Source organism: Melospiza georgiana, chromosome 8 (assembly GCF_028018845.1).
Source record: "Melospiza georgiana isolate bMelGeo1 chromosome 8, bMelGeo1.pri, whole genome shotgun sequence".
NCBI lineage: Eukaryota > Metazoa > Chordata > Aves > Passeriformes > Passerellidae > Melospiza > Melospiza georgiana.
The window spans coordinates 6322627-6343478 of record NC_080437.1 but is presented as its reverse complement, the minus strand read 5'-3'; the positions used below and the strand labels follow the sequence as shown (position 1 = coordinate 6343478).

At 43.1% G+C, this 20852-nt stretch overlaps 1 protein-coding gene across 4 annotated transcripts in view; it reads left to right on the top strand.

The window, feature by feature from the left end:
* The window catches only part of PCDH15 (protocadherin related 15), a 638977-nt gene that overhangs the window by 543743 nt on the left and 74382 nt on the right, over nucleotides 1-20852 (top strand). For all 4 annotated transcript variants that reach the window (XM_058028641.1, XM_058028640.1, XM_058028642.1 and 1 more), the window contains 4 exons: nucleotides 1591-1815; nucleotides 9643-9759; nucleotides 17234-17374; nucleotides 19537-19649. In XM_058028641.1, coding sequence (XP_057884624.1) covers nucleotides 1591-1815; nucleotides 9643-9759; nucleotides 17234-17374; nucleotides 19537-19649 — 596 coding nt within the window. The remainder of the gene's footprint in view (nucleotides 1-1590; nucleotides 1816-9642; nucleotides 9760-17233; nucleotides 17375-19536; nucleotides 19650-20852) is intronic.

Here is a 20852-nt window from a genome sequence, read left to right as displayed (position 1 = left end):
TGGGATTCTGGGATTCTGAAAAATGCTTGGCCTTCAGCCAGGTACCAATAAAACCCTTTAAAGATAAGATTATTTAGGAAATAATAGCAGTTATGAAACTGCAAAACCTACACTACCATCATCTACACAGGCAGACAGCTATGGGCCAAGGGGAAGAGTTTAAAGCTAAAAGAGGAGAGATACAAATCAGATGTTAGGAAGGAACTGTTCCCTGGGAGGGTGGGGAGGAACAGAGTGCCCAGAGCAGCTGTGGCTGCCCCTGGATCCCTGGAGGTGCCCAAGGCCAGGTTGGACTTTGGGGCTTGGAGCAGCCTGGGACAGTGGAAGGTGTCCCTGCCATGGCAGGGGTGGCACTGGATGGGTTTTAAGGTCCCTTCTAACCCAAACCATCCTGGAATTCTGTGATCTTAGCAGTGGCCAAAAGCAGGTGCTCAGGCTGGAGAGCTAAAAGCAGCTTCAGTTTCCACTGCCATTTCCCCAGAACACTGTGCTCATTTCCCACAGCTTAAACTTTCAGTGATTTCTTCATTACTTGGGTCTGTGCACATTGAATACGATTACAACATCACAACTAAACTCAAGATGTCCTCAACATTTTGCCCTTTACATTTCAGAGGGATATTTTGTAAGGATGTGTGGGGGTCCCAGTTGTCAGGGTACTGGTCTTCAGTTTCTCTGGGTCTGCATTGAAGGCACTTGAGACAGTAGCTCATGTTCAGACTCAGGTGTTTATCATTTCTTATCAGTAAAACAGTCTCACTACTGTTGAGTTGGGCAGCTTTTCATTAGAAGGCACAAAATGGCCAACAATCTCTTGGTACAAGGTCTTTTAAAGCTAAACTATCCAATTAAGAGCTGACACCTGGATTATTTTCCCTTTTAACCCAATAACTGATCCCACAGAGCTGCAATGGGGACTTTTCTGCCCAATTCCAAAATGCCACCCAAACCCATGGAGAAGGAGGAAGAAGAAGAAGAATAAAGAAGAAACCCAGGATGACACCCTGTGCCCTCCATCTTGCTTCCATCCACAACACACTAAAAATCCCAAACCCTCAATTTCTCACCAAGTGCTACACCTACACTGCTCTCTATAATCTATTGCACACTCTTGTGGGTTCATGTCATTATAGAGCACAACACAGCACAAAGTACCACAACTCCATCAGAAGGGTGCAAGAGAGATTTATTACAGCAACATGTTGCTTTTGTACTTTTTCAAGATATTTGCATTCACTTAACAGACACATTCACTGCCCATTGGTTATAAGAAAGAAACAAAGTTCTCAGTAGGTGATGAAGGAGCCAGCTAATTCCATATAACTTAACTTTCTCTTCATCACGTCACCATGGTGACAACCTTGGTGCCTTCCTCAAGAAGAGACTTTGCAGGCTCCCAAGAACACCAAAGAATGTCTTTCCTACAGGTTCCAGTTTATCTTGAAGTCCAGGAAGCTTTCTCCATGAATGAGGGTCACAGTCAGTGCTGCCCTGGGGGTCAGGGCGCCCCAGAGCAGACAGAGAAATATTCCTGGTGCCCTGGGTTTCCACAAGGATGGGTTTTGTGTGATGTCCCTCTGTTCCCTGCAGGCCAAGGACGCGGACCTGGGAGCGGATGTGAACTATCGGATCCGCACTGAGGAAGCCCGGGAGCATTTTGCCCTGGACAAGCACACGGGAGAGCTGTCGCTGCGGAAATCCTTGGATTATGAATCCTTCCATGATACAGAGGCAACCTTCACCTTCCTCGTGGAAGCCTTCGACAGCAAGGGCACCATGCCACCTGGGCTGGCCACTGTCACCGTCAGAGTCAAGGTAAAGGGAGCACTCCTCAGCCAGCAGCATCCTCTCCCCGAAAATTCCACCACCATGCAGGTGGAACACCTGCTCTCCTGCACCTCGCTAATATGAGTCTTATTCTATTCACACTTTGTAACAGCTGTAATTGTTCTCCCAATGTGCAATTATGTAGTTAAATCCTGGATTTATGAAACCAATGAACACCGGACACAAATACAAACGTTTTGTCCTCTAGAATCTCTAAAATAATCTCTAATCTGAAATAAACCCCTCATGGAATTGTTTGCTGTGGTGGTATTTGCAGGGGTCCCAGGATGAGGGAAGAGACGAGAATGCTGACTCCATGTTTCAGAAAGCTTGATTTATAATTTTATGATATATATTACATTAAAACTATACTAATAGAATAGAAGAAAGGATTTCATCAGAAGGCTGGCTAAGAATAGAAAAAGAATGATAACAAAGGCTTGTGACTGACCAAGACAGTCTGAACAGCCAGACTGTGCTTGGCCATTAATTAGAAACAACCACATGAGACCAATCACAGATGCACCTGTTGCATTCCACAGCAGCAGATAATCATTCTTTACATTTTGTTCCTGAGGCCTGTCAGCTTCTCAGGAGAAAAATTCTAAAGAACAGATTTTTCAGAAAATATTATGGCTACAGCTTGCAAAAGTGACATGATCACTTTTCAGCCCACAAATTGTGATTTTAAGACCCACTGGGGTGTGTTGAGTGCTGGTGTGGCACAGCACAGCCTGGATTCCAGATTCTGCTACTGGGAAATCCAGCTCTGCAAAGGAACAGCCTGATTTAGAGTCTTGCACCATGAGCTGCAGTGAGCTACAGCCTCACCTCAGGTTTCAGGGCCATCCCCAGGGGTGCTGGTGTCTGTTTGGGAATGATCCACAAATGGAAACTGTTTTATCTGTGACTAAAACACTTCCCCATCTTCATTTCCCTGTGTCCAAGAGGAGAGGAGAGCTCAGATGCCTCAATCCTACCCATGACATTCCCAAAGTGCAGCACTGTGAATCATTCTGTCCTTTTGAGCAGTTGCTTGAGTTTCTGTGAACTGTGGGAGAAAAGAGACTTTAATTGCTCAGATTTCAGTGAAGGAGCAAAAATTGTAGCAGGACCAAAAGCACAAATGTTCAGTTTAAATATGTTCTGTGAAAACCACTTGCCAGTCATAAGGGTTCAGCCTGTTCTGTATCTGCAGGTGCTTGAATTGACGCTTGGTTTTGAGTAATTCTGTTTGTCAGTCCCTACTGAGCTCACAATTCTTTTAGGACAGCAAATGTCTCCCATTAGTAGCTCTGGTGACAATGCCAGAAGGCTTCTGTGATGCCTCTCTGTCTGCAGAATGTCTCAGTGTGAGGTGCAGGTCACCTGTTCCTGACTAATCTGTGCTTTTCCCCAGCACATTCCACGTCATTGGCAGGAAACAGCTTTTCCATCATTCCCTGAGCTGCTTCTGTTGGACATCTATGGAGCAAATTGCTCAAACTTCAGGTTTTTTTCATAAAAGAAACCTTTTCCCAGCACACTGAATTTTTGAAAGAATAATTTGGGTTGGTTTGGGTGGGGTTTTTTTAAAGGTTTTCATGTAGGATTGTGTTCAGAGAAAAGCTGTGGTCTGATTGTGTGGTTGATTGTATTAATTAATCTCAGGGAAAATTGCAGTTCAGCTCAGTGGCCTCAGTACCAGCAGTTTGTGCACATTCAAAGGAGGGAATAGGGAATTTAAGGAGGGGATTAATAGGATCAAAAAATCAGTTTATGCTCTCTTGGAAACTCTTCCCACACATGAGCAAAAAATGGGAGCATGATGATGCTTTGGAGAGGCTGAAATACCAGGCTGGAGCCAGAAGTAAAAATTTTAGAATAAAAGGTGTTTGGGGGTAGAACAGGACCTGGAGGGAGGACAAGCAGGGGATACTTTAAGTGAGAAAGAAAATAAATCAAATTTATTTTCATACTCAGTGGCAGGCTGAGTTTTACAACAGATCAGGGGACATAATCCAAAAATTATTTAAATTCTTGAGATGAAGATGGTGCTGGAGTGAGAGGTAGGACAGGGGAATTTTGAGTGGCACTTGAGAGAATGGGGGAGGACTTGTGGAAAAGCCAGATTTAATATCCCAGTGTGCTGGGCAGGTGTCATTAGCAGGCTTTATGTCAGGTGGCAGATATTTTGAGCATTGGTCACAAGAGGTGTCTGGATGTTTTAAATTTAGCTTAAACATGAACTTCCCAGATAGAGAATTCACAGGGGTGATGGGAGAGGGTGGAGGGTGAAGGCAGAGCCCTGTGCTGTCCCTGTTTGAGATGGGGAGGATCCTCAAGACACCTCAGAAGGCTGATCCAAGAGTCAGAGCAGCAGGAGCAGGGTGCAGAGTCTTGAAACCAAGTGAGGACAAGAACAGGCCACCCTTTCCCTCCCACTCAGCATCTTCTGCTCCTGCTGCAGGAACTGGGTGTGTTTCCTCTGAGTAGTTCCTCAGCTTTCCCTTTATTTACAGGCTGGGCTTTGAGTAATTACTTTAATACAGGGTTTGAGAGCCCAAATAGGAACTCAACCAAGTGCAGATGCCCCACAGCCCCCAACATAAAAGCACAAAATTGAGCTAGAGGGAAGCAGAGGCAGTGCTGGGGCCAAGCTCATGTCACCATCACAGATCCAGCCCCTCCAACCCTGAGGACTTTATTTGTGTTATTACTGAGCTCTCCAGCCCTCTGGGGCTCCCACTGCTCTGCTCACATTTGTCATTTCTCCCAGCCCAGCTCTTCACTGCAAGCACTGTAATTTTTCCTGGGTAATGGAATTGTGTTAAGCAGCTATGGATGTCTGATGGTGCCGTCCATCATTTGTGAGATTTCCAATGGAATGAGCACACCCAGAGCCCCCTGCTCCCTGTGGCTGCAGGAGGGGGATGCACACTGGGCTGTTCTTTGGACTCTCAGCCCTGGGCATGACAAGTTACAAATAGTTTGTATTAACCTGCCCTGAACTAGGTCGAGGCACAGATTGCAGAGCAGGGCTTTCACTGCAGGAGGAATAATTTCATCTGTACCCTCACGTGGGGATGGAGCAAGTCATTGGCCTCTGCTGCAGCCAAAAGGCTCCTTGCATTGGGAGGATGTCCTGGGGCTCCTTTGGCAGAGAGAGCCAGAGGTGAATCCATGAATTCATGGAATCATTTAATTGGAAATGGCCTCTGAGATCACTGAGTGAAACCATTAACGCTGCACCGCTAAACTGTGTCCCCACGTGCCACATCTACACTTCTTCTGAGCCCTTCAAGGGCTTGCAATCCCACTCTGCCCTGGGCAGCCCCTTCCAATATCTGGCCACCCTTTGTGTGAAGAAACCTTTCCTAATATCCAACCTGAACCTCCCCTGGCACACCTTGAAGTTGTTTCCTTCTGTCCTGTCATTGTTTTCTGGGAGAAGAACCCGATCCCCACCTAACCCAACCCCTCAGGAAGTCATAGAACAATAATCATTGCATCCATTCAAGTATTTCCAAGGAGGAATAGTCTAAGTGGCCTTGATTTCTTCCCACCACCTCAAACACACCAAGATTTTTCTCTTTTCCCCATTCTCAGGTTCATTTGACTGCTTTCTTAACATTTCCCCTGAAGCTGGAAGAAGCCGTGGGGTGTCTGGGAGGGCTGAGTTGGTTTTGCTTCTTGTACACACAAGCATCCCCTCCCAATCCAGATGATTCCCAGTACTGGAAAAGGCAGAATACTTTCACTTCAAATTATTAGGATTTAGCATTTGGAAGGAGCTGTTGTGGTAATAGGGTTTGATAACAGAAAGAGTTGCTCTTAAGTGAGTATTGCATTCCTAAACATAAATAATGAGAATTTCTGTGTCATGGGGTTGTAAAGCCTCTGCATATTTTATGCTGTGTCCTTCTCTTCTTATTACCAGCATTTTTTGGTATTATTTTGCCTTTTCTTGTTTGTAGAAGTGCTTTTCTCTTCTTTGTGGGTTGGTGATTGGTTTGCTTTGGAGTTTTCCAAGGGCATTGTGTGGTGGAATGAAGCCATTGTCACAGGTGAAGGATTGAAAGCGAGAGAGCAACAAGAATGAATAAAAAACAGAGGGTTTCAGTTCTGACAATGCAAAAAAATGAGGATGAGGAGGCAGTGAGGTGATTGAGAACTGACTGGTGATCACAGGGGTCATGATCAGTGGCACAGGGTGTGGTTGGTGGCTGTCACTGCAGGTGTCCCCAGGGCTCAGTGCTGATCCCAGAATTATTTAAATTGTTCATCAGTGATTGTGGAGGAGCAGCCCCAGGCACCAGCACCGGCTGGGGGAGCAGCTCTGTGGGGAAGGACCTGGGGACACCGAGCTGTCCCTGAGCCAGCAGAGTGTCTTGGGGCCAAGGATGCCAATGGGACCCTGGGGGCAGCAGGAAGAGCCACACAATGAACATCTTTCCCCATTTAAAGAGCAGCCTCATAAAACTTACAGGAAGGTGAAAAAAAATCAGCTGGATTGCCTCCAAAATATTTCTCATTTCTGGTGACACTAATGGAATAACGAGCCTGGGGTTGGGTTACACTGCTGGTAAACAGATTTATTCCTTTCCTTCCATCTCAAGTGATCAGCTCAATCATTTGCCAGTCATTTATTGCCTCGTGTATTCCATCATGAGTATTATCCCTTAATTTATAGGATGAGCTACTTTAGGGCCTGCTGAGCACTAAATGGGAAAGAGATGCAGTTGTGCCCTGTTCTGTCCAGCTTCAAAGCCCAGTGTAAAGCAGCTTGCACCCACTCACAGACAAATTTCAGGGAGCCACTTTGCCCATATCAGCATCACCACAAGGGTTTGAACTTGGTGTTAATTAACGTGTGTTCATTATGAGAGGCCAAGAGGATGGGAAGGGACTTGAAGTTCTGGATATGCCAGTATCTGGTGAAATCAGGTGGATCATGAAATCCCGGAGTGGTTTGGGTGGGAAAGGACCTTAAAGCTCATCCAGTGCCACCCCTGCCATGGGCAGGGACACCTTGCACTGTCCCAGGCTGCTCCAAGCCCTGTCCAGCCTGGCCTTGGGCACTGCCAGGGATCCAGGGGCAGCCACAGCTGCTCTGGGCACCCTGTGCCAGGGCCTGCCCACCCTGCCAGGGAACAATTCCTAATTCCCAATATCCCATCCAGCCCTGCCCTCTGGCACTGGCAGCCATTCCCTGTGTCCTCACCCTCCAGGCCCTTGTAAATTTTCTCTCTCCAAGGTCCTCAATCCAATCATTGCTATCAAAGAGAATTTAATGCTGGACAGATGCAGAGAGGGACTTTTCAGGTTTTCAGCACAGAGAGACTTTGGAGAACAGATATTTGGAGCAAGTCCTGGGCTTTGTTCTTAGCAGACCCCAAAGCCCCAGATGTGTTTTGCTTGTAAACAGGTAAATAATTGAAGATTACATCTGATGCCTTCTTAAAACACCTCTAACCCTTGCACAGAAGTGGATGCAGAACATGAGTGCAATCCCCAAGCACAGGTTCAGGAATGGGGCAGTAAACCTCCCACAAAGAGGTTGTAGGAACTCATGAAATCACCTTTTAAATGTGAGGCACAGTCCCACAAATGGGGCCAAACTGCAGCATCTTAAAACCTTCCCCAGTTCTCTGCTCCAGCCACATAAATCCAGGCTGCCATTAACTCAAATCCAGGCTCCTATTAATGATCAGACATGCTCCAAAATATGGAAACGGGAAATCTGGGAAATGGGTTCTCCATATTTCACACTTTCAAATACCTGGGCTTTCTATTTTGACAGTAAGGTAATAACAGATTTCTGTATATAATACATAATGACATATTTACAGACAACTACAAAGCAGCCTTTGTGTCACCGCTTCTCTGGCTGCAGATTTATTCTATTTTTATACAGTTTTATTTACAAAACAGAGCAAAAGGCAAAGCATAACACCCCCAAAGCTGTCTCCCTACCACAGATACTCTTTATCTACCACTTTTTGTTGGTTTTGTTCCTCCTTGCTCCAGTGGGGCAGCACAAAAGCACTACAGGATCCTGACATCCTTTCCCTGGACAAAGATCAAGGATGAAGTGCAGAAAAACCACAATTTGGGAGGGATCCCACTTCCCCACCACATTCCTCCTTCTCTGAGCAGGACACCGCTCATTCCCAGGGCTGGTATTTATAGGAAAAAAGATTGGTAGGAAACAAACCCTGCCCTGCCTGCAAGGAGTATGAAAATGCTGAACAAAAATGTTGGGAAGTGAGACTGTCATCTGGGAATGGCAAAGAGGAGAAACAAAGCAGGAAGGGAGGGCAGGCACTAAGGAGGAATCAATATGTAATTTAAAACTCATTAAGGCAGTCACTTGCTGTAATGCACTGATACTAACACAGGTGCTCCCCGACTGGTCAAACACAGAAAATCCCTGAGGTGCAGCATTCCCAACATAAAATAGCCTTGGGAATGTCACTGTACATGGGATATTCGTGGTTTTTTGGTTTATGGGGACACCAAGGGATCTTTCATACTTGTGCCCCACTAAGTTGGAAATGGAAATATTTAATACCTGGGTGCTAAACCCCCGCTTCCTCCTCCTTCAGTGCTTTGGGAAAAGCTCTCCTTGGATTCCAATCTTTGCCTCCAGGTTCCCATGGAATCATGGAATGGTTGGTGTTGGAAGGGACATTAAAGCCCATCCCCTTCCACCACTGCCATGGGCAGGGACACCTTTCTGTCACTGGACCAAGTGAAATCACCCAATTAATAACACACAACATTAAATGAGTGACACACTGGTCTGATTTGAATATACCACAAACATAAAGACTTTCTACAGGAGAATAAACTTTTATTGGAAAAAGTGTTTTGGTAGACATCTTGTTTTATAAAAGGAAAAATAAAAACCGGAGTTTATTTTTAATCTCCACACAAAGAGAAGCAACTCTGGATGACCCTGCAAAATATTTGAGATATGTTTAGGTGTATACAAATATAGACATATATTTATGTATCCTTGCCTACTTCAGGCACAAGAATTTGTGCAAATGTCCTTTTATCTTTCAAAGGACATCTTATTTCCCCTTAATTTATTGGCTATTAGAGGTAACAAACACCATCAAGCCAGAGCAGCTCATTCCTTTTGGAAAATGAGCCAAGCCTGCTGCCACAGGAGCAGGTGGTGTGGAATTCTCTGCTCTGTTCTCTTGTGGGGCTGTGTTTTCCTGCAGAATTCCCTGCAGCTGAGCAGTCCCACATCCATTCTTCTGTGAATCTTCAGCACCTTCCCCCCTCATTTTGTGCAGGGTTAATGGAATTGGGAGAGCCTAGGAATGGCAATCCCTATGGAGGGAGGGAGACACTCAACAAAACCACTTGTGAATGCATCTGAAAATTTGCTGGAACTCCAGGACCAAACTCTGTCATGTATAAAATGCATATTGAATCCTTTGGTGTCCCTGGGACAGGACTAAAATGGGATCCTGGGCCCAGAGCAGGTGCTGTGGTCTGGGGGAGGCTCCTTGAGGTTTTTCACAGCTGTGAATGTCCTGATATCTTATAGCCTTATAGAGTTTTCCTTCTGGTTTTTTAGCAATAAAATAGCTTGGATTTTTGGTTTTGGGATCAGGTGTTGAGTGAGAGCTTTCTGTGGTTAAAGGTTTTACCAGAGGAATAGGAATTTTCCAGTCCATTGATAGCAAACCACCCCACTGCTTTCCCTAGAAAGGAGTTTCACAATTATAGAAATGTTCAATGTGCCCCTGCAAGTCCCCAGACAGCAGGGAACTGTTACACACTCCAGGGCTAAACTGTGACTTGTGTTTTTTGCAGGATATGAATGATTACTCTCCAGAGTTCAGCCAGAAGCTCTACAGGGGAATGGTTGCTCCTGATGCCGTCAAGGGCACCGTTATCACCACGGTCTCAGCTGAGGATCGGGATCCCCCGGTAAGGAAAAACTTCTCTCAATATTCCACACCCAAAAGGGAGCAAAATCCAACCCTCTGAAGTGCCCCTGCTCTCTCATCAACTCAGAGTGTGAGGAGCTTCACAGAGGAGTAGCTGCTACCTTTGTTTCATGTCAGCCTGGCTTTGCTGCTCTTCCAAGGCTGCCTGCTGGAGCTGGAAAATCAATGCTGCAGCTCCTGGCTGTCAGGGAGGCTTTAGGAAAGCTCTTTGTCCAGCTTCAGAGAGTGAGAGGAACAGGCAGGAAGGGGAGCTGGGCCTGTCTTTGGGGTAGTTCAAGAGGAGAGAACCCACAGTTTGGTGAGGTTGGCGCTGTTTGATGTCACATCCCAGCTGAGCCATCCCACATTGGTGTGGGACTTCAGAGCTCCCCATCTGCACAGTCCATAGCCAATATTTGAACCCAGGGCATTTAATTTGGGGATAAAGTTTATTTTTGTCCCTGTTTTTTTGCTGCTGCTCCCTGGTGAAGCCTTCAAGTGACACAACTGGGCACACACCTCTGACTCATGCCTGTTCTGAAGGTTGATGTCAATTTTTGTCATCAGAGCCTGATGAACATCAGTGGCCAGATGATCCTCTGAGGACAGGAAAAGCCAGAGCTGCTCTACCAGCCAGGTTTAATTTTTAATTGCCAGTGTTTGGCATAAGAAGGAGAATAATCCTCAGGGGGGATGTGCCCTGCACATTAAAAGCTGATGAAGTGCTTGGACACAAATCAGGTACAGCTTAGCTAAATGTGGAATGATTGGGGCTTGGGCAGCTTCTATTTAACATTAAATAAATGTTGTTGCCTTAAAATGAGATATTTTGCCCATTCTGATAAAACCTCCATTTTATAATTGCTGTGTCCAAGTTTTGAAGACTAAGAGATCACTGAGGGGAAACAAAATAGTTCTGATTAAGGGCATTTATAATCCTCAGTCCTGTGCAATCAGCATTTCCAGTGCAAAGTTATTTCATTTTTCATTTAACAACCCCAAACCCTACTGAACATTTTGTAACATTTTTTGTCACTATCACATGAACACCTGTTGATGTTTATGAAGATTTAAAAATGAAGTTACCCTGAAGCCTCTAATAAATGCAAGGGCCATAAAAGTCAGCCATCTATGGAGGAAAGCTTTTAAAGGAGGTTTGGAAAGGGGTTTGTTATTTTAAAATAATGGCTGGTAGTTTTGTCCCTCATCTTTTTTTATTTTAAAAGTAAAATTACCAGGCATAAATGGCTTTTTTTCTTTTTCTGCCTGAGCCAGCCTGTGCTACTATAAAAATCTCTATTTATTTGAAGCTGGCTTTGACATTAAATGATGTCACAAAGTATTTGATGTGAATTCACTGGAAATTTGGTTTAAAAGCACACAGCCTTTTCTCTGCTCAGCAAGGGGACCTTGCTCTAAACTTGCCTTAAGGGATGGAATATTCTTAGTTATCATCAATACTTTACTTCTGTGGTTTGAGGGATTTAAACCTTTTGGAATCTTATTTGCAGGGTACTAATACATTTATTTTATCAGTTCAGGGAAAGAAATAAGTATCTATTAAAAATAATTGTAGCTTTAAAAAATGCCTGTTTATAAGAGCCCAACTAATTTGAAGTCTCCAAGCTTGACTTTTCCTGTTGTTATTTTGCAAGTAATATATGTAATTCCCATATCCAGAATAAAAGCCCAGCCAGATTTTTCCATCATCTGCAATAAAAGCTTTTCAGACCTAATCATCTCCTCAGAGACAAGCATTGTTTTCAGCAAATCCCCACGTTGTCAAATGAATATGGATGCTGTGAGGATCCAGCTGGAAAGGCCCAGCACCTGTGTGGGATTTCTCTGCAGATAAGGCAAATTTGAATTTTTCCAGGAGCAGAAGAGCAGCTCTGGGGGAAGGAGGAGGAGCTGGGAATGGTGGCAGTGGAGGTGGGCTCTCCATTTCAATAAACAAGGATTAATTTAGGTGAAGCACAAGAGGGTGAAAGACACCTAGGATGTCGTTTTCTGTGGGTATTTCCTAAATTAATTAGGAATTTATAGCTTATAGGGGTAAGAGTGAGCTTTTACTGTTAAATTAATCCAACAGAACTTCATTTATTGGAGATGGAGATGAAAGCATCTCTTGCTTGTATTTTAAAAAATCCTTCCATCAATCCTTCACACACTGAGCTATTTACAACTCTGCGTATCTTCCATGTGTATCCATATGAACAAATCTCTGGGTGAAAATGTGGGATTTTCTTAATTTAACTGGTGCCTAAAACCTTAGGCTATCGTGAGAATATGCTGTTGGTAAGAGGATGGGTTTTGCAGCAAAAACCCTGCAAATTTCTGATTATTATGAAGAGTTGCTCAGTTAAAACAAATAATTTGTGCCAGAGTCAAGCACTTCCTCAGAGATACTTTGTAATGCTTTTATTTCGACCTGTGGATTTCAAAGTGGTCAAAACCTCTTGGCCTGAAGGCATCAGAGACCTCTGATAGTTATTCTTCAGGTCCTTGGTGAAATGTCAATTAAAACATAAAACCCAGAGCTTTTCTCTAAAGGCCACAGCAAGATTTGCAGGGCTGTTTTGAGTAAATGTCACTTTAAATTCTTACCAGTTGCTCCTTTCTTTTCTAGTTTAAATTCTCTTTTTATTTGCAGCGACTGGGAATGTAAATTATGTTTTAAAAGCTACTTTTACACGTGTTATAAAATTGAAACACCCTTCTGGTCATTGAAATTTGGGAAGTTTTGCCTGAAAACTTTGTTTCCATGAAATCTGGTGAATCAACATTTTGTCCTTTGGTTGTTTGGAACAACCAACACTAGATTTTTTTACATTTTTAAATTAGTAACAATTTATATAAATAAATAAATAAATAATTTTTCAAATTACTTGGTGCATCCTCAAGTTGCTCACTCTGCCTTTCCCAGAGGAGATTCTAGGTAATTCTACCTAATTCCAGGTATAAGCATGAAATATTGAGCAAGAAGCAACAAAATTAGGCCAGAGGAAATGATAAGGATAAAGTAGAGCCATGGCTGCCAAGGAAAAGCTTGGAAACAGCTTCAGTTATTTCTAAATAACTGGTAAACCTTACAAGAATAAAAAGCCTTGATTTTAAGCACATTGCAACAGGAATTGTTGAGGCAGCCAAGCATCTTTCCATGTGAACAATCCCTTTAATTTTGAGTTCTCCCTCACACATCGGCTTGGGCTTCCTTTCCAGAGGTGGTGTCCGGCTGCAGCTTAAGAAATTTTCCAGTTTTTGGGGTTTTTTAGTCCCTTGGAGTGGGTAAGTTTAGGTTGTTGGATACTGTGAGCAGGACAAGTGGTGACCCTGTGCAGGGAAGCTCTGCCTCTGGAGCACCCACACAGCCTTGGCTGGATTTGTGCTGCCAATCCCCAGCTGGCTTTGCCCGGCTGCCCACAATGGGAACAGAAATGGGATAAAACTGAGACACAGAGACCTGGGAGAGGTGGAGATGGGGTTGGAAGGAGATGATCTTCAAGGTTACTGTCCCCAGGTGCTCCAAGCCCCAAAGTCCAGCCTGGCCTTGGGCACTGCCAGGGATCCAGGGGCAGCCACAGCTGTGCCAGGGCCTGCCCACCCTGCCAGGGAACAATTCCTAATTCCCAATGTCCCATCCAGCCCTGCCCTCTGGCACTGGGAAGCCATTCCCTGTGTCCTGCCACTCCATCCTTTGTCCCAAGTCTCTCTCCATGTTTCCTGTAGCTCCTTCAGGCCACAGTTTGGTCACCCCAAATCTTCTCCTCTCCAGGTGAGCACCCCCAGCTGTGCCAGCCTTTCCTCCCAGCAGAGCTGCTCCATCCCTCTGCCCATGCTGGTGCCTCTCTCCAGCAATTTCATGACCTTCCTATGTTGGAGGTATCAGAATTCCTGGTGGGGTCTCACCTGAGCAGAGTAAAGCGGGAGAAGCACCTCTGTGAAAATATTTCAAGTCCTGCTTTGCTTTAGTTAGCACAAACGTGCTCAGATTTGGGTTCTCTTAGATATTTCCCAGCCTTTTCAGGGAGAGATTCCAAAGCCTGGACAAAGGCAGCACCTGGCTCAGTCACCTGCACTTCTGGATGTTGCTGGCACAGGCTCCAGGGTCCCAGCCAGCACCTACTGCCAACCATCTCTTTTTTGGGCATTTAGATCCTCCTCTGTAGCTGAAGAAAACAGTCTGGATTAGTGTTGGATAAATCCCTTGGAGACAAGGAGAGTTTTCTTCCTGCTGAACATTTTATGCCTCACTGAAGTGGCCTGGTAATGAGAGATGAAAAAATGGTTCTGAGTGGTCTCAAAGCTCTTAATCCTCCAAAAATGGAGCACCAGGAGCTGTTTGATAAATGCTCAGTTTATTTATCAGAGGGGATTCCCAGGACTGACATAAAAAGGAGTGTTTGTTTTTCCTGTATATCCCTTTTTTGATACGGGTTATCACTGTAAAAGCTGGGATATTTCTGCCATGGGCAATTCCCTTCCATATCCTGCCTTTTTTTTTTTGTTTTTGATTGGAAATGTTAATAGAAACAGATGCAGAACACTAATTTTAATGAGCAGCCAGCTTCCAGGGCTCCAGAACATCCCATTTAATGCTTTATCCATTCTCCCAACACCTCCTGAGGCTTTCCTTCAGTGGAGCTCTTTTGTCAAATTGGGAGTAATTGTCCTTTTTGTCTTCCATGCACTCACTAAAAGTAACAGGCTATGAGATATTCAGTTAAAGATTTCACTGCATTTTAATTGGAGGTAAAACCATTTTCAGGCTGGCCAGACCTTGATCTTTTAAAAGCTCTTCCTGTGGAATTTCAGTGATATGGGACACAAGCTGCAAATTCCAGGAGTTCCTCAAGTAATTTTATCTCAAGGCTTTAAAAGTTGGTGGGTTTTTTTGTGAGAGTTTAAAATTCAGACTTTCCAGCTTTAGTTAATTCAGAATTTCAAGCCCTCTTGTAGAGTTACCTACTATAAAGAGTAAAACCCTTCAAATTTTGGGGTTTATATGAATGAAATTAAGGTAAATTTACACGAATGCACCATTCCCAACCCTGAACTGGTGTAAGACCCACCAAACTCATCCACCTGCTCTGGGCTGCCCCATCTTCCATGGTTACTTTGAGTAAGCTACAAAAACCAGTAAAAAGTAAGTTACCAAAGTAAGTTACAAAAACCTGTAAATTTGGAGAGTTTAGCACCACTTTCTATTTTTTTCCATGGCACTAGCTTTACAAAACTTTCCTTATTGAAACTCCTTATTATACAAATTATTCAGATTTGAGTTGAAATCTACACATGGAAATAATATATGGAGATTAACCTGGGAAATAACTTTGTGTTCATGATGCTGCCATTCCATACTGGTCCTTAGGGGTGAAATCCAGGCACATTTGGGATCTTCACCTGTCAACTTCAAATGAAAGCAAAATCCATTTCCCCCCGTTCTTTCCTGGGCCAAGAAATGTTGTGTCTGTAACCAGTTTGAGTCCCAGAATGGTTTGGGTTGGGAGGGACCTTAATTTCTGTGTCAGAAATAAATGGCATTTTCCCCAAACAAATGGAATTTTAAGGAATCATGCAGCCATGGAAGAAATAATTGGAGCTGGATGAGTTTTTTTTTAAAGTTTTATGTTAGTCCTGAATCTCAGGGAAACTTTGGAGATAATGAATGTGGTTCCTGCCAAGCACAATCCTTGCTCTGTGGTTTGTTTGGGAATATTATCAGCTAGATTCAAGTTTTGCTGCAGACATAATAATGCATCTAAATTAATTTAGAACAGAGGCAAAAGATGATTAATATTTCAGATAATTAAAACTCGCTTCTAAATAGATTTCCCTGGGAAATCTCTCTGGAGATTTTTCTAATTACATCAGTGCCAAAATGCCATAAATAAAAAATAAATCCTGGTTTTGTTATTTTTCTGAAGTGACAGGAGCAAAGTGTACTTGATAATCACATCGGGAACAACAATAACCTGATGAGATTTTTGTTTATTTAATCACAAATTACCTGGTGTGAGGAGCTTTAATGATGATGAGGATTCTTAGCCTTCCAAGCAAGTTTAAGGCCATTACTCCAGCCCAAATAGTCGGGATTTCAGCAGGTAATTTGCTCTTAATTATAACATTGAAGAAAAATGACTGAAGCAGGGAATGCCAGGGGGAAAGCTGATAATGAACTCTGCCGTGGTCCCAGAAATTTCTCACTTTTTCCAGGATTTGCCCTCTGTAGCATGTGTGAAGTGCTTTTAACTATGAACACAACCATTTATTAATTTGCTAACCACTGGAACATGCCTGGCAGACCCCATTTGGGATGATTAAAGTTGCTGATGGCCTCATAAACCCTGCCCAGGCTGGAATTCCTTGGAGAGCTCCAAGAGGCAACGCTCAAATGACTTGTGTTGGATCAGCAAAACATTGATGGCATTTAGTGAGCTCAAATCACTTTTGCAGCCATTTCCATTGCTGTTTACAAAAGGAAATGTTCTGTTTCCATGTAGTTTGTGGCTGGCATGGGACATGGAATTTATTCCCAATCCCAACAAAGCACATTATTGAATACAGGTAAAAACCAGCCATCCACCATTAATGATGTTTTGGCTGTTTAAACACAACGTAAAGGTCAAAGCCTGATCTGAGCTTGAGACTCAGAGGCATTCAGAAAATTAAATCATGCTGTTTGCTAGGACAGAAGTGAATCTGAATCTACTCCCAAATATATTTAGGAAATCATTTCATTGGAATTTTGTAAAATGTGCTAAATCTCTGCATAACCAGACTTTGGCATGCTGGAAAACCATTATTCAGATATTAGTGTACAAATATAATCAGAGGGAATTTGTCCTAGAACCCCTAGCATGGATGAAGAGGCAGATGAGACATCCTACAAGTAGCTGGGAGAAGTTTTCCCATTGCAAACTATGGTTCTCATGAGGGACTTCACCCTACCAGGTGACTGCTGGAAATGAAACCCTGCAGAGACAAAACCCTACAGGAGACACAGAGAGGAGATCCAGTTCCCCTGGAGTCTATGGAAAGAAAAGGGTTCCTTATGGAACTAAGTCTATGGGGAGGGTTCCTTATGGAACTGTTCAAAATCCATCTGCAAAACAGCATTTTCTTCAACCACTGCTAAGTTCCTTAAACGAGTTTTATATCAAGTCAAAATATTTTTGAAAGGTATTTTAACCAGCCTTAAGCCATGCCCATCTTGTGTTTAAAAATTTCATTTTTTATAAAACACTTCTGGGTTTAAGTAGGTGACATTTCAGCCCTTTTCTTTCCGAACCTCTGGTGATTTTTCCTCCTGCTCCTCTCAGGTGTTGTCATGGAAGGTGTTTGGTGGGGATTGAAGGGGTTGCTTGGGACAAACAGCAAGTTTTGCTTGATGGCCTCACCAATGTTAGATTTTAATCCTTCAGGAAGTGTAAAAAACCCCAGAAATCTCCAATTTGCCTCTTTTTGCCTTCCAGGGCACCCCAGCGAGTCTGGTTCGCTACAAGGTGGATGTTGTCCAGTTTCCCTACAGTGCCAGCATCTTTGATGTGGAGGAAAACTCTGGACGTGTCGTCACCCGAGTGAACCTCAATGAAGAGCCCAGCACAGTGTTCAAGGTACAAATTCAGCTGTAGTGCCTCAAAATTCCCTGGATTTGCTGGGATTCTTTCACCATCATGGTTATCCTTTGTTTTTTCTGTTGCATAGAATGATTCCAGAATCATTAAGGTTGAAAAAGACCTCCAAGATCAAATCCAACCTTTCATTGGCTTTCCATGCAAAATTTCAATTCTGTTTGTTCCTTTGTTTCCACTTTTTCTCCTGGCATGTGTTTTGTGCCTTTGTGATTTCAGGAATGTCTTGGAGGGATCTGGTTGCACCTGTTTGGAGAGTGGGGAAAACAGGGAGGCACCTTGGGGAACCTTCATTTTTCCTAAGTTCACTTTCAACAGGGCTTTTGGGGAGAATTTGGGGAGAAATTTATAAGAAGAGCAAGATGTCTTGTAAATAAAGTTACTGCACTGCTGGGTAGTTCAGGAATTCCTGTTCATGAGTGTAAAAATGTTGGTTTTAAGGAAAACTAAATTCCCATTTTGTTGTCACTGGTCCTGAAGAGTCTGGAGTGAATGAGTGTGGATAAAGGTGTGATTTTAACCTAAAGCAGTAGAGCATCTGCCCTTTAAGATCCATGGGGTAGTAAAAAATGAAGATAGAAGTGGCTCACTAGGGAAAAAAATAATCTCCGTAATATCTTGTGTTTGATGTAATTTCCCAACTTGGAAACTTCCTTACACTCATTAAAGTGTTTTCTTCTTCTTTCAGTTACTTATTTCTTAAATGAGGGTTAAAGAGAGGTTTATTTGCTTACCTTCCATTATGAGGAATAAAGCTGTCCACTGTTTTCCACTCCTGAGTGTCCCATCAAGGGCTGCTTGAGCTGGAGCAGTGCCTGGTTTAGGACAGTGCTAATTTAAGTCCTTTTGAATTTCTAATTAATATAATAAAACCTAAGGGAGGAGAGAATTTTTTCTTGTTTACCATCACCAAGAGTGGAACTTTGCTGTTGCTGAACTTGCTGTTTTTACTTCTTAGTACTTATTTTATTTCTAGTATCTATTTCCAAAACTGGGATCTCTCCCACACTGTTTCATATCATGGCAGTAAATGGGACATTCAGCAGGGAATTACTTTTCAGAAAATGTGGATTCTTAGGAAAAAAGCACAGAGAAGACTCCAGAAATCAGTGATGGGAACACTTGGAATTGGTATTTACTTCAAGACCACTGGGCTTGTGTCTGCTGCTGAATCCTCTGGGAATTTTTCCAGTCACTATTTAACATCTGGGTAATTTCTGCAATTATATGTTGTACTGGTGGCTTTTCTGATATACTGGCTGGAAAAAAAAGGGTTATTGTGGAATAGCTTGGACTGGCAGAAATGAGTTGAAAATGTTCTGCTAGAAGGAGGTGCAGATTTGTCTCATGTAGCAACCTCCAGAAATAAGGAAAAAATTTAGGGAGAAAACCGGAAAAATGCCCATTGCTCCTTCTTCAGTGGACTAGAATCCGCACACAAGCACATTTCATGGGAAGCTAAAAACAAATTAACCTGCCTGTGCCAGCACAAAATCATGAATTAAATCATCAAATAGACAAGAGAAAAGGTTTTTAAAAATCAAAATATTAGTAACAGGCCTCATTTAGGAAAAGGTAATTTGGTCTTGGCCATGTTTGAGCTTAGAGCATCTCTTTTCTGCAGAGGACGTTTCAGAGGGGGTGGGAAGTAATGTTAATTTTTTTATTCTAACATGAACCCTTGGGTCTGGATATTAATATCAGCAACAGATAATTGTCACCCAGGGCTTTTCCTGTTATATTGGGAGTTACAGAATCATTGAGGTTGGAAAAGCCATCCAGAATCATCAAGTCCAACCTGTGACCAATCCCGCCAGAGCGCTGAGTGCCACATCCAGGGGTTTCTTGGACACCTCCAGGGATAGGGACTCCTCACCTCCCTGAGCAGCCCATTCCAATGTTTAACAGCCCATTCCAGGAAAAAATTCCTCCAGTTTACTCTGTTTCTGTAAGTTTTCCAGCAGAGTTTCAACCAGAGGATGGCTGTCTTTTCCTCCGCGTTTTGTTCTTACACCGCGTGTGACTTGCAGCAAAAGAAAATCACATCTGATTTTTTAGCCCCTGCAAGTACCAGAATTGCTGGAAGTCAGGATGAAGAATGTTCTTTTGTGTAGTCAGAGCCTGATTTTCTGTGTTGTTTGTAGCTGGTGGTCATTGCCTACGATGATGGGGACCCAGTGAAGTTCAACACCACCATGGTGGAAATTGTGGTGCTGCAGCCCTCAGTCATTCCACGCTTCACACAGGATGAATACAGGTAAGGAGTTCATTCTTTCACCCTAAAACTGGTGTTTTTAAAGCCAAAATGAAGTCCTGCTTGAAGGCTAGTCTGAAATAGAGCTACAAAAATACTCTGTTGTGGTGGAATTTTACTGTCGGAGCAGGTTGTCACCAGCTGGAAATATCTGGGCTGATGGTGATGGTGAGGGAAGGTTTGCTTGAAATTTTGCCCTCAGAAGTTGTTGAAAAAGTAAGTCATTTGGACAAAGAAATTTCATGTGCTGGAATTGGGACTAGGATCACCAGGGCTCTAGGTTAAGTTTCCTGGAGTGTGTTTTGACCCTCTACACCATTTTTGTGAGGCATTTTTTAATCCTCTGCACCATTTTTGTGAGGCCTTTTTTAATCCTCTACACCATTTTTGTGAGGCATGGGAGGACTCAGACTCGACCTCTTCAATGTTAGAAGTGCAGGTGATTATTATCACCACAGAGACATAATTTCACAAATTTACCCTCTGACAATTCATTATCACTGACCTCAGTGTCTTAAACTTGATCAAAAGCAAACTAAAAAGTGGGCTGATTAGTTTGATAATTTTGTGGCAGAGAATGTGTTCATGAATTTGACATCTGTACAATAATAGGAAGTGATAAGATCAGGGCAAGCAGCTTCAAGATATAAAGAAATTGCAATGTGTTCTCTCTATGCCACTGTAGTGACATAATCAGCAGCAGAATGTAGTGGGGTTTGTACAGATATTTCTAAATCCAAGGACTGCAGGGAATCAGAATCAGAAATTGAATATAAATTGTCATCAGTAAGCCCTAAATGATGGGCTTGTTCAGCTATTTAAACAAGTTTAGACAAAAAATCATTATCTGTGCTGTATTTGTCCTCGTGATTTGAGTATTAGCATATTTCCCACTTAAAGAAATGAAAAACAGCAAAAACATGCCTCTCTTCTCCTAATTTTATATTTAACTTGGAACAAATATGAAATCTGAAGGACCAGTGCAAAATGACAAACTTTGCATTTGACAATAATCCTTTGCTGAAGGATTTTTCAAGGGAGATAAATTGCTCCTGCTGCTCCCTGCAGTTCCTTAGGTATCTTCCAGAGGTGTGCAGTGTATAAAAATTGTAAAAGCAAATAAAAACATTTGGGACTAGAATTTCAGATCAGGGCAGGCAGGTGTCTGTTGGATTACACTTGCTGTGGAGCAGGTCCAGAGAGGGC